General features: G+C 45.2%; 2 protein-coding genes and 1 pseudogene across 10 annotated transcripts in view; 2 read left to right on the top strand and 1 right to left on the bottom strand.

The window, feature by feature from the left end:
• LOC135919467 (uncharacterized) overlaps positions 1 to 14,309 on the bottom strand; it is a 283,301-nt gene that overhangs the window by 233,247 nt on the left and 35,745 nt on the right. The window lies entirely within an intron of this gene.
• Positions 2,220 to 6,080, top strand: LOC135919473 (uncharacterized; annotated as a pseudogene).
• Positions 7,066 to 11,356, top strand: LOC135919489 (uncharacterized). Its single transcript, XM_065453347.1, has 4 exons — positions 7,066 to 7,260; positions 7,351 to 7,504; positions 7,537 to 7,674; positions 10,857 to 11,356. Exons 1-4 carry the CDS (start codon positions 7,066 to 7,068, stop codon positions 11,354 to 11,356), a joined length of 987 nt encoding a protein of 328 aa, XP_065309419.1.

The following is a 14,309-nucleotide window of genomic DNA, read 5'->3' on the forward strand; positions in this document are numbered from 1 at the left end:
GACGTAGCCTTCTATACTTCTGACGTCGAGCCATCCTTTGAGAGACGTATACTGCCACCGGCCATGTCGTCGGTAAGCCGCTTCTGGCAACGGTAGAAAGAGGTCTTTGATGTCAACACAACTCAGGTCAGCGTACAGCAGATTGTCGCAGAGCAAACTTGCTGTACATCAACTGATTTTTGCCATATCACGCGGGTGAACTCGCAGCTTCGCAGTGCGTCACAAGAAAACAACTGAGAGCACTTGGCTTCGATTGGCTTTGCTTGGCTTATAATTGCACACCTAATTCATAATACTAACCGGTACTAACACAGTGATTACGTTTCTTACATTTTATTGTTTGCTCTTTTTGCTCAAAAATGCCTTCTGTTTGTTTTCCCTTGTAAGAAAAGGTTTTTTTTTTTCTTTCTTTCAAGCCCCTTTCTATTTTCCACACTGCGGCGTCCCGAGCGCTCAACTCAACGCTGTCTGCATTCGACCCAATCCTCAAACTCTGCTGCTCCTCTAAACCCAAAAGCAACCGACGCAATGCGGCTTGGGGGCCCAGAGCCCTGGGCGCCCAATTCTAAAACTCTCTAATAACCTGTAATGAAATGTTTGGGTGTGAGCAACCTATGAAATAAAGGTCACAAGTGGTTAGTTTTCATGTCTTCGCTATTTTTGTGGGGTCTAAAGGTTACAGCATGCAAAATGCAAGCAATCTATAGGTTGCCATCACAAATTGCGCAATGTAACCTTTGCACAGTAAACTATGAGCAACATAGTAACGTATGTTTCTATAAGCCAGGAACTGCGCATTTGGAGCGCATGTTTGTTGCTTGAGGCACGGGAATACATTTATTTCAGCGGCAGCCCGGGTGTGGTTGGCTGCAAGACAGTTTCTAATATACCACAAACTTGGAAACTTTATCTATCGCGTCAGCTCGGTACTGTCATTGTGAATTGCAATCATAGCAGATTTGTGCACCATTGAAAGTCTCAATTCCCTTGTGTCCAAGGAAGCTGTGACATGCAATGCAATTATAGTATTTTGCGGCTTGATATGCTAAAGCACAGCTTGATTGTTTGGTACCTAAGTGATTTGTAAAACGAGCTCCATGTGCTATATTGAGCCTCCTCTCACTGTGGCACCAAATGATTTACTTCACGAATAAACATCAAATCACAATTCTTTGAAATCACACATAATTTCGCGGCGTGCTGTGATAGAACTTTTGTGCCCCGTGCTCCATATATAAGCAAAATGCACGAAAAGTGGTTGCAGTTAATGTTCAAAATGCAGATAGACGGAGAAGGACAGCACAAGAGAACACAGCACAGTGGTCGTAACCGGATCTACACGCTGCCAAATGCACAACTTGACACACCATTTTGTGACATTGCGCCTGCACTTCTTATATATCAGTCGAGGTAGGGAGCGGAAAACAAGATGAGAACAGTAGGTATAGGCAAGGAACGAGTATCTGTATAGAGGGCTTCTCAATATATCAGACGACAGCTGTTCCGATATGCACGAGTCGTGCATGCACAAACATACACCAGCACTTCACTCAAGTAAAAAACACAAAAGGTTGAGCACCACGGCTATGAGCAACGTTGCTAGATGCTATTTTCAGTTGTAAAACTCTGCCACGGCACCTAGCCCCTTTCTGTCACGTCCGTGGGGTGCGACAAGTGCTGTCGGCCCTCAGGCAGCGGTGCAAACAGTGACGCCGAAGCGTGCAGCTGCGTGCCACATTTTTCGATTGTGTTAATTATTTGTGCACCAGGAAAATGCCGCTTGCCTTGTGAGCAAACATGCCTCGGTGTTTTGTGACTGGCTGCAGGAATGGCTGCAACTCAGCGCGATCTTTGAACAAGAGCAGACATTTTTTTTCAGTCCACTGAAAACTCATTTCCGCTTTCGCGAATGAAGTGCATCTTCCAAGGCTCAACATAGAACTTTCCAGCTCTTCTGTGGAGTGTGACTTGCACTTCCAGCTAGAAAACATTGTTAAAGATTTCGTCCACAACATAAATGGTGAAGTGGTCACCATACCATGTGATAAGAGGGTGCTAAAGGAAGACGCTGTACAATGTATTTCCGAATTGCCCGAAATAGTCATCAAAGTGCCCAAAAAAGCACAAGATGCCCACTGCGAGGCCAGCTATTGAAGTTAAGCACTGCAAGAAACAAAATGGAGGCAAAAATGAAAACACGGCAACCAATGATTCTGACCATGGTGAACAAGTGTGTTCCACAGACGATGCGGTTGTCATCGAAAGCCCTGCAGTGCTCTTCAACGAGCTTTCGACCATCACTAGGCTGGTTGACGGAAGCAGTTGGTGATATGGTTGTGCTGTTCAAGCTTGTAATGAAAAATGCCATTTCTCGCACTGAAAAAAGCATAACGATATCAAGCAAGCTCCAGATAACTGTTGGTGCGAACGGCCTACTTGTACCGTCAACCATTTCTGCTACAAATGCGTCTGTCCAAACGACTTCACTTCATGACTTGAAATCTCTGCGCGACTACATTGACCAAATGAAACCGTGCGACGGTACCCCTGCCAAGCAGCATCCAGAAATCGAGTTTTCAACAGTTGCCACGAAAGATCGCGAGATGTAGAAACAGAAGACATGTACTGCCATAAGCTTAAACACCTGCCCAGAATGTAAGATGCTAAGTAAACTCTTCATGGACTGTATGAAAAAGAGCCAGCAGTGAAAACAAAGGCAAAGAAGCATTGGCTTGAAACCATTGCATCGCAAAGCAATTCGGGCAACACTTAGAAGAGAAAACTGAAGCATAAGCTTGCTGTCGTGAAAAACTCCCTTCGCAATATCACTGAAGTGAAGACAGACAGTGCACTCCACATTCTCCCATCAAAGCAGCAGCTCTTGTTCAATGATGGCATCGAGGGCTCAGGCCGAAAAAGGGAGGCGGTACGACAATGAGTGGTTGCCTTTTGCTACAGATATCATGCCCAAAAGCATTCATCCTAATTTATGACATGGAACTGTTGCCGCTTCTCTCCAAAGCACGCAGGCTCGGCTTCAATGAAATTGCCTTGAGGAGTATAGCTACAGTTCCACAACAAGGATCAGCGTAACCAGAATGGTGTGTTACTGCTTCATGAAATCAAACTGAAGCAGGCTGTTGCATTTAAACTTCCTGTAAAATGGACGGTTTTGTTGACTATGGTGATGTGACAGCTGCAAACACAGATCAACTCGCAAATCCTGCACTAGTCCTCATGTTTGTGCCGCTCTTCAAGGAGAGCTGATAGCAAGCTAAACAACGAGGAGCAGCACTTGGAAGGATCCTTTTGGAGCTTGTACTGAGTGCCATCCTTGAGTTGTGCAAGAACAATGCCTCAGTGCTTGCTGTAACCAGTGACGGGGCTGGCAACAATAAGTCAATGTGGAATCATATTGGGCTGTCTGGAAAGTTACATTCTACACGTCAGTACAATAAGTACCTTTGGGATCTTTTCCAGAAGACATACTGCGTATGTGATGTTCTCCATATTATGAAGTGCATCATGAACCATCTACAGAAGCATGACTATGGAATGGTAAGAACACCAAAGTCATTGCCTCGAGTTATAACACAGCCGCGTTGACATGTGGCTGGTACATCGAGTCGTCAAGTATTTGGCTGCTGCATTCTGTGCTTCCAGGCTTTGTTGGGATGGCAGCTTGTCATTATGCCGTCGAGATCTTCAGCGTCTTCATCGCTGGCAGAGGATTACTTTCGTTTGTTTGCAGCATCAGGGCGATGCTTTTTAGAGGGGGGTATTGACACGTGTACTTGTTTATCGTTCTCAGGCGACCTCGTTACATCACCAACTTGGTTTTCTTTCAGACCGGTCATCATCAAATCACCTCTAAACATTACACTGTCCTTTATGAAGCAGAAAAGGATAAACATGTGGGATATGTTCCAAAGCTGACAAATGCCCATGTTGCCCCTGAAAATCTTCGTAAGCAGAACTTCAAACTAGCTACGCAGGTCTTTATCGGTTAGAACATACTTTTTTATATATAGATGGGTCAGTAAATATCATTTCTCCATTTCACAAGACTAACTGAAATGTTCTTTCTTAACAGCTCTTTGGCCGTGGAACGGCCATTGGTATTAGAGGGTACCGAGATGCCAAGGCAGCAGGCATGGAAGGCTCGGAAGGCACAGAGGCTTTTACCATGATGCTGAATGACTTGTTTGATGCACTGAACACAAAGCTGCCAGCCAGGGGAATCAGGTGCCACTCAAAGTAAATGCAGGTAATACGTCATACGGGTGTCTTGTGGGACGAGTTATTACATTATTGTGTCATACAATGCCAGCAAACAGCAATGAAACAAGAAAAGCTACAAGTAACAAAGAGAAAGTGATAGCTAGGGCACCCTCCCTAGCTACCACTTTGTTTTTACTCGTGGTTTCTCATGTCTTATTACCACTTGCAGGCATTCTATGATGAAATGATGCACCAGACCACATCCTTTGAACTTCGTGCATATTTCCTGAGGGCTAGAAACCTGTTACACTAATAATTTCAGGCGATCAAAGATTTTTTTGAACTGCTAAACTTGACACAATGAAGTGCAATTCAAAAGAACCTGAAGCTTTTTGAATCACGACAAAGGACAGAGCCACTGCGAGTTACTCTGATGTCGACTTTAGACATTGTCAATGATCTTCTGTGTCAAGGCACGCTCAATGTTTTGACAGCAAAGTTAAATCAAGATCCACTGTAGGTAAGGCACATTGTTCACATTTGTTGTGACTATTCACATTGCACTATTTGCTAGAAATTCACTCACTTATGTTTTTTCAGCAACACTTTGGACTAGTGCGTTCATTCGGTGGAGATGAGTCCCATCCAACTACAATCAACTTCATGCAGATGATGATGGTTGCATTTTATTGGCACAAGGGCATCTAAGGCCAAAGAGCACCAGGAGATACATTTTTATTCTTGATAACCTCCCAGTGATTCTATATGACAAAATTTCAAACCTCCTGAATTCCCGTTGCGATTTTCTTAAAATATGGTGCAAGCTTCGTACAAAGTAAGCACGTGCCTAGCAGATGCTCGCGAATGTCTGGCCACAATGACACAGGCTTGCTCTCATGCAGCCTAATGCAGTACGACAGACGGGTGAAGGTCGAATGCATGCCGGGTGCGCGATTCGAAGCTGTGGCGGAGAGAGCCAAAAACAAGCTGAACGAAAATAGGGAGGGAAGAAACCCAGTAATTTTGCACACTGGGGTGAATGACGTCCTGCAGAATAGGGGGCGAATGCTGGACAGACAGATTCAACATGGAGTGGCGAAACTAAGGGCAACCTCTGAGGCAGTGCACATTGCCTCGGCCTTTTGGCTAAGAAGCAGATCGTAGTATCTGTTCTTTCCCTTGCACCTGGGATCTTTACAGGTCCCACGTGCTACAGGGTCATTGCACGGAGCATATTTACAGGTCGCGACCTCCGAAGCCTACCGTTCGGGAGTATGTGCCGATCTACGAGGGTATGAGCCCTTGGAATTAGTGCCATCCTGCTGCCCGGCCTACCTTCCTGGTGTTCCTGGACTCGCAACAAGCCCACGGCCCAGTCCCTCTTGGTGAGCCAGCGGCTTCTACCTTTCCTGCCTGCTCACCCAGCGAAGGCCCCCGTCTTTGGCTGGACTGGCCGGGGCTGTGAGTCAAGGTTCCCCATGAGGTCCTGGTGCCGTGGCCGTGTCCTGGTACTGTCCGGGCGTGGTCCTTCCTGGCGGTTCCTGGCACTCCTGGACCTGCAGCTAGCCCTCGGCCCGGTGGTTGGTGAGCCAGCGCTTTATGAACTTCCTGCCTGCTCACCTGGCGGGCTCACCACCCGGTGGCCCCTGCCTTCGCCCGGAATGGACTGCGGGTCAAGGAGCCTCCCGGGTGCCCTGGTACCATGGCTGTGCCTTGGCCTTGTCCTGGGCCCTACCTGGTCCTTCCCGGTGTTGGGTGAGCCAGCGGTCCATTCTACCCTAGCTGCCCGTTCCTCGGTGGCCACATCACCTGGTGGCCCCGGCCCACATCTGGACGGACTTGATTTGAGGGTCTTCTGATGGTGGTCGCCCTGGCTACATGTCTACACCTACGCCACAACGACAGTCTCCACTATGTACCAGGGCGGCAAGCAGGTCGGGTACTTCAATCCGGTCATCCATGGCGAGTTCGGAGGCATCCCTGGCCACCTCCAGCACATCTGGTTCCGCTCGGCAACCCTCTCAAGAGGGGCAGGCTCTCGTCCTATATTTGCCGTTCCCGAGCATTGTCAGATGCTGCGAAACGGATTGTCAAGCTTCCTATGGAGGAGCATCGTGGACGTCTCGCAGGAAGTCCTTTATTCGCCATTTGGAGCTGGAGCATGGGCACCAAGTACAACCGGTGCTCTCTCTGTGGAGCCCAGCTAACACAACGACCTTCCAGGCACTCCTGCTTCAATGAGCGGAGCTTGGAGGTCCCTACCACCCGGGCCCGCCACCAGTGTCCTCACTGTAATGCATCATTTCCATCCGCCCAAGGCCTCACGAACCACACCCTATGGCACGCCAAACAGGATGCTCGGACCCGTGCTGCGTCTAGACGAGCCCCACGTAAGCCTGCTCCTACTTCAACATCCAGAGATGACTCCCAGGCCTCTACCCCTTATAACATTAAAACAGGATTATAACAGGAAGGGCAAGTTCATATGGTAGTATTTGCGAACAAAGAATATAAATACATTATGTAATCATAAGTGTGTTATTGCAGTATTTAATATTTGCAATATATTGCAATATTTGAAGAACAGGTAGTGACAGCCAATGTAATGATTAGGGAGTTGGGGCGAGCCCTCCGGTGTGATGTGGCGGATGTGAACAGAATGAGCGGGTGGAGAAACTTCCCCCTTTCGGCCCAGATGGCATTCACTACACTACGCCTGTGGGATGGCAGGTAGGAACGACGATGGGTCATAGGGCTCAGGCTTTTTTGCAGGCATGCAGGGCAACCCTGCATGCCAAAACATAAAAGATAAAGGACAGAGGAGGGGGGGAGGGGGGCAGTTCCATGAAGCAGTTCCTAGAAGTCTTGAATGTGACTGAGCAAAATGCAGTTGAGAAAGGTACAAAGCTATTCGCGTCGCAACTAAAGACGAAGTCCCTGCGTGTCACATTGCTGTCGACGCTAGATATTATCAATTATCTGTTCAACAAGGGAGCGCTTTATGTGCTCACTGCCAAGCTCAACCAAGACCCCTTGGAAGTACCTACCACAATAACCTTGTTTCCCTTTTAATATATAATTTATAGATGTTTTACATACGCACTTTAATGCACATATTTTATCATTCAGCAGTATTTTGGTCTTGCACGATCATTTAGAGGAGATGAGTCGCACCCCACTGTCATGAATTTCTCGCAGATATTTTGTCTGCTGAGCCTCTACACACCCATCAAAACAGCACTACGTGGAAGTGTACAAGGTGAACCAAATGCTGTACTTGTCAGCATTGGTTGAGGCATTGAACATTGCTTGAAGCATTGAACACTGCTCGAGCAGTTTATCGCTTGAACAGAGCTAGTTTGAGAAATGAAATTGAGGCTAGGCTGTTAGCAATTACTTCTGGTCCTTCAAGCTTTCTTGATCGAATGGACATCGAATACAGCTATTTCAGAGGCGATCAGGGGCGTAGCCAGGGGGGGGGCTTATGGGGCTTCAGCCCCCCCCGAAATTTTTGCGTGCTGTCCATGCACCGCCGACCAAAGCGACCCCCCGCACCGGAAATCACTCTGGATTTTGTCTAGAATGTCTTCTTGACGCTCGAAAAGACATTTAACCGCGAAGATTGCAAACTTGGGCTGGATTTCGTGGCAACGCCCTTACACCGGGAGTCACATAACGCCAAGAAGTCCCATCCGAGCACAAAGTTTCAAGGGCGCTTTGATGGTGAGCGGGCACGCCGCGGCCTTTCACTGAGGCCACGGAATCTATGGAGCGCATAGATATGAATTGCGACACTTTATGGGTGTAAATATCATAAGCTCTTGATGTGAAAGGTGCATTGACATTTCCAAAGTTGTGCTTTAGATTTTCAATTGCGGAACTTTGTGGGTTTAATGTTGTTATAAACATTTGACGCCAAAGGTCTATTGACTTTTCTAAAGTCTTACATCGGAACATACAACGAGACAAGCCAAATCAACACGCTAGCAGACGAGTTGACAAAGCAGGCAGCGAGGTCCAATGAGACGAGGCGTTGGGATGGTTCATTTGTGCCGTCATGTCACATAAAAAAATATCAACATTTTCTCTAACCTACGCCAGAACATCTATGTCAAGACACTAAAGCCAGCCAAAGTAACTACGTTCTTATTTATTTTTTCTACTTTGGCTTTTATTCGCGAGGACACACTGAGCCTCTTCAATTTTTTTTTGTTCTCGCTACCCTACCCGCGGGCTGCCAGAGCCAGCCAGAGCGCGTACGTTTTTCTCGTATGGCCCCGACCACCATGAGGTGCACTTCGGTGCGCGATCGGTTTGCTCTGGCCGAGTGGATTTTCTCCTGACAGTGTTTTGGACGCTTTCTGGCTAGCAGACGAAAAAAAAAAACAATGGTCGCTCGCCGCCATCACTGTGGGGACTCGAAGGATTGCACCGCATTCCTTGAGCGGAACCTTTCCGGAAAGTCTTGTTTCGCCGCTGTAGGATACTGAGCAGTATGCGTAAGGTTCTCAGTGGACCAAGCGTCTCACGTTTTCTTCGGTATTCCTTCCGTAGCCCCATTAGGTGCCCGAAGTAGGCATTCGATTCTGGCCAATATACTTTCCTATGCGTCTTTTTTTTTCATTTCGGTGCCTCCACTTCACAGAAAAAAAATACATTGTTGCGGCGCAGCGAATTCTCGCATGGTGAAAGTTCGATTTTGATACTTCTTTTGCGGAAAGTAATCGGCGACGGGACGCTTCAGTTGCCGGATACGTTTATTATATTATTGCGAAAGCAATTATATGGACACTCCAAGCGCATTCCTACCGTCGCCGTCGCCCTCATGTTTAGTATAAAGTCCAAGGGTGATAACATCGGGACCACGCGCTGCATGCTGTATGTGCGAGTGAAAGCGTAGGAGGGGAGGTGAAATGGGTGAGCCGATGATGGTGGCTCAGTCTTGTGCAATACATCGCGGGAAGTGGATGGAATGGGGGCGGAATCTAGGATTCTGTGAATCTATGATTGTGAAACATGTTTATTTGCCTTGTTTGACGCATTGTATAGAGTTACTTCTTCTTACATACATAGACTCACTGGAGACTTATACGCATCCTTAAATATCTTGTTGCGAGGTTTTGTGTATACATGCAGTGAACTTTGTTTCCAGTGACACTTATTTGTCCTTTCTCAAGCCGTATTTTCGCATTTGTATATCCCATTGTATCTTTGCATTTCTAGTGTACGAGGGCGAGTCAAATGAAAGTGAGCCTACCCTAACCGCACAATAATGGTTCGGTTCATTATCTGCGAGGCATGCGCGTAGGAGAACGGCATGTCTCATTTACAAAAGTGACACGCAGGTGTGAAGATAAATGTTCTTTAATGCTCTCATACACTGGGTTGAATATGGTTGCGTCACATAATGGACACTTCAAAAGTTGAACAGCTCGGTGTCGCGAAGTTTTTGACAGCAAGGTGTTTCCAAAACAGAAATTAATCACCATATGACTGCCGTGTACGTTGAACACTTCATTTCATTGACCACTGTGAAGCGTTGGAGCAAACCGTTCAAAGGACGTTGCAAAGACCTTCCAAGACCGGGCCAAAACTATCGTATAATATTTTATGAAAAAATACATATTTTACTTGTATTTACAGTGCGTAGCTTTCAAGAATTCGCTTGCAGCATCTTTCGCAATGACTATGCAGTTATTATTCATGTGCTTGCTCCCTTAATAAATTGTGTAAGAGGAAGCTTTAGCTCGGGCCCAATCCGACGCGGCCTATTCAAATACTTTAAAACGCAGAAACGCTTTTCTGAGATAATCCTGCTAATCGCTTTTATTGAAATTGGTTGCATTGGAGAGTGAAAGTTAAATACTAGTGTCTGTTGGAAACAGAACTTCGATTTAGGGCCTGAATTTTGCTTAAAATATTTTGAAAAATTCGAAAGTTTGACAAAATAGAAGCACGACGTTTACAAACTAATAGCTATGCATGAAGAACAGATTTTGTGGCTCTGTAAACGGCATTTATTATAACAGTCAAAGCGGACAAGTTTGATGCGTCAATTTGTATCTTACGTGAATTACTTACATTGTGTACAAGGGTTCTGCAAAAGCCGTATTTCCACAATACTAAATTTTTTTGAGATTCATGTGTAGCATATCTATTTTGTCCGCTGTAGATGTACTATTAGATGCAATTCACAGAATTGTGATATCATTTTTGATTGTTGAGTCACGGAGTTTTACACTTGATAGTTTCGTTTTCTGAAAATATTCAATTTTGGCCAATTTTTAATAAACAATTGACCACCTAAATGAAAAATTCGAAAATTCGAAACCAGTAGCCACTAAAAGTAAACTTTTTCTTTCAAAGGCAACAAACCTCCTCAAATTTGGTGAAGTGGTTGCAGGGAAAAACGAATTCCCCTTCTACATGTACTTAAATAGGAGCACCCGAGCTAACGCACCCTCTTAAGGAGGAGGCTGAGCTGGAACGTGCAGCTATATATATATATATATATATATATATATATATATATATATATATATATATATATATATATATATATATATATGTATATATATATATTGGGCCAGTGGCGTAGCCCCCCCCGAACAAAATTTCTGGCTACGCCACTGGAGGCGATGTAGACGATGCTGTGACATACCACTTATGTGGCTATGTCATACACAAAATGAGCAAGCACACAGAGTGTGAGTTGTGCCTGCATGACATCAGCTCAACTGTTCCACTCGTTAGTTCCGATGCATTATTGACAACATATCGCAGCTTTAAGGAAAGGAGCCTCAAGCATTTAACAATGAAGAGGCTACAGTTCATAAAAATTGCAAATGACTCCGTATCATTTTTCCTTGATCAGGCAGGTCTCCGCGGTGACCTATTTTGGAAAGTCCTGGATGAGCTAGATAAGTGCACTCTTGCTCAGCTGGGTTGCAATGGGCACATGTGCGCATTCACGTGCCAGATACTGAACTTTTTCATTGCCATGCGAATGCATTTCAATGCGAGAGATGCGAACCGCCACTTAGAAACACGAGAGAAAGTAGCCATCACAAACAAAAAAAGCTCATCTTCTGCAAAGCCACGCGGCAAATTCATAAGCCGTATGCGGCTCCTGTAATAAAAGCTTTTGAACTCGTTGAGAGAAACAAAGCTCTTGTCCTATTTCATTCTCTTTTAGTTACTACTAACTATCCATGGCCACTGGATAAAAAGCAGCCATGCTCTAGTAGACACAAATGGCGGTCGCAGTGAAGGGTGGTCCGTCGCAGCTTTGGGCGCAAGTGCTTTTCTTGTTCAGTTGGCTAAGTCGCGGCCTTTTTCCAACTCCGGAATAGGTCCGCAATAAGCTGCAAATAGATTAGTGATGCGCGGTGCATATTTGGCGATTTCAACTAAAAGAATGCCACTCGCTAGGCAAACTACCAGCGCTTCGCAGCGTAGGGCACCGAGCCCGGCCGAGCTAACAGCAGCCGCCACGCCACCTGTTAAGTGGAAGCGAAAAGGGGCCGTGCATTGAAGGCCGCTGCAAGGGGAGTTTGACAACTGAAAGGCTCTAGTAATGTTGGGTGCGACAACGTCCGGTGAAACAATGAATGAAAGTACCCAGAATGTGTGTGAAGCGTCGGATTCTGTGATTGAACGGCTCCTCAGAGGAATCCACTCCCACCCGTGTGTTTAGGACACAAGACGAATGGATTACCGTGATCAAGCAAGAAAAAACAATGCATGGGAAGCCATCCGCCGCCACTGCGGTCTCGCTACAGGCAAGCTTCCTTGCTTAGTTGTGATTTGTGATACTGAAATAAGTTGTTCACTGCTGGGGCACACATAATTATCCTGTTTTCTTTTTATTCCTGCTGTTTTTAGTCGAAGAATACATGAAACCTTGGAAAGGGCTGCGAGATCACAACCATGAGGCAAACGCTGTGGACTTGGCGAGTGGAGCGGCAGCAGCTTCGTTTCAAGGTGAATGTGGGCATTCGCGCAGTCAATGGAATTCTACAAGAGCTGTGGCCCGAGAAAGTAAGTTATTTCGGTGTTTACATACCGTTCTGCTGAACATGCAAATGCTGAAGACGATTGTGTGCGTGCGTGTGTGTGTGCGCATGTGTTTACGCGCTTCAATAGTTTGCTAGTTGCAAAACAGTGTACCATTTTGGGGTAGCTCAAGCCACAAAGATGCATGTGTGGCAGCGTCTAGCAGCAGGCAAGAAATTATCGATGCACTTTTGATGTCAGTGATGTAGCTCGATCATGGGGCCAGTGATCAGGAAATGAAAACTCGACCCAATTTCAGGTTGTAGGATGTAGTGCACGATTACAAGATTGTGCTTAGATGTCGCTCTTGTATCCTGCCAACTGAGCACTAAGCAGATTTAATAGCTATTTGGTAGGGTCCACGCTGGCACCAAAACAATCTCTATAGCACCTGTGATCTTATGTCGACCGTGCAATGAAGAAAACTGACAAGAAATCAGTGCTGCATCTCTGTGTAATTGCAGTATCCCGCAACGTAAAAAATTGAGAACAAAAAGATAACCAACTGTTTACTCCCTCTGATTTAGGCGCGTCATGTTTTGTAGAAATATTTCAATTAGAGGGTCAATATAACATGAAGCTTTCGAGCTGATAACGGAAAATTGTCGACTAGCTGCACTACACTGCAACACAAAGCGCACGTCATGAGTTCGCACGAGGCACGGGGAAAAGGTATGCAGGTCTGTCAGGGTGCTACTGCCATGACGTCGCTGGTGGGACAGGCTCCTCAAAATGAAAAGCTAACTTCGAGAACATTACAGTTTGTTTTTCACTTCTGATTTTGATGAGATAAAGGGCACAGATGTGTATATATAATAATATATTTATAATGTATATATATTAAAAGTGAGAATTTATGTGTAGAGGCTGGTGTTTAGGTTGTCTCCTCCGTGCAGTCATAATCTCAGCAAGGTTACGCAGTCTAGTTTTCCAGGCTGTCAAGGGAGTCCACAAGTGAAAAAAAGTAAGTAACATTGTTTGGTGCGCTAATAAGGCATAGGTGAAGGTTTGCAAGGGAACCTAGCTAATTTACTGTTAAGCGCAGAATTCATAGGAGCGTATTGCAATTGATCTAATTTTTAATCCAAAACATTGACACGTGAACTTGTTTGTCTTTTTAAGTAAAGTATATTTTTTTCCCCTGTAGAACCCCGTGCAACCTCGAGAAGGTACCATCAGCAGTAGACCACGACACCCCAGCGGAAGCAATTTTTACCTCGATACAGCGAGGCACATCTTCAGCAACAGGAAGGAGCAGCTGCGACCATGAACAATTTTCAACGAGCCACACGGATCTACATCATGAGGATGAAGTTGCTGTGCAGGCGACAAAACAGCCATAAAAAAAAATAGATTAAAAAACGTAAAGAAAATGACGTATTTGAGCAACAGTTGTCCCATTTGCAACAAATAATGACCGAAAATAAGGCATTTGGCTTGTCCAGAGGCATGACCCTGGTCAGAATGACCAGGCAAGCAGCAGCCAGATGCAAAGTACCAATAATGGAAATTATTGCTGAATTTGATGTCTGATCATTCAGGAACTTTGCGACGGTTTTTGCTCTTGCGTTTAGAATAAAGCAGACGGCTGCTGTTTCTTGCGCTGCCTAAAAAAAGACATGTTTTGCACCGTTTGGTATTGTATGTTTGAAATAATTTATTGTGGAAATGGCCTTTGTTATTTCAATTGTATCAAACGTTCTCATTATATCAATATTTTTTTTCGTGTCAGCTTGACCTAGATGTCAAAGTGCATTGTAAAGTTTCATCCAATACTAGCGCTTACATGGCAAAGCCGGGATAACCGAGAAGTCAGTTGTTCTTGATTGTCTTTTTATTATCCAGATAACAAAATTTCATCACTGGAATATCACAAGGTATGTCATGTCGTGCTTCAAATTTTTGTGATATGTAACTGAGATAAGGTTACGCAATTCCAAACGTTATAGAAAATAAGTTTTTGGATGTGATATGTCAAAAGTATTTTTAACTGTGATACAATAAACTGCAAAAACATAATTCTTGGCATAACG

Source organism: Dermacentor albipictus, chromosome 3 (genome assembly GCF_038994185.2).
Source record: "Dermacentor albipictus isolate Rhodes 1998 colony chromosome 3, USDA_Dalb.pri_finalv2, whole genome shotgun sequence".
Lineage (NCBI taxonomy): Eukaryota > Metazoa > Arthropoda > Arachnida > Ixodida > Ixodidae > Dermacentor > Dermacentor albipictus.

Coding starts and splice junctions, on each gene's coding strand:
- LOC135919489 (XM_065453347.1), top strand. CDS start 7,066: ATGAAGCAGTTCCTAGAAGTCTTGAATGTGACTGAGCAAAATGCAGTT. Junction 7,505..7,536: donor ACCAAATGCTGTACTTGTCA/GCATTGGTTGAG, acceptor CATTGCTTGAAG/CATTGAACACTGCTCGAGCA. Junction 7,675..10,856: donor CGAATACAGCTATTTCAGAG/GCGATCAGGGGC, acceptor ACGCCACTGGAG/GCGATGTAGACGATGCTGTG.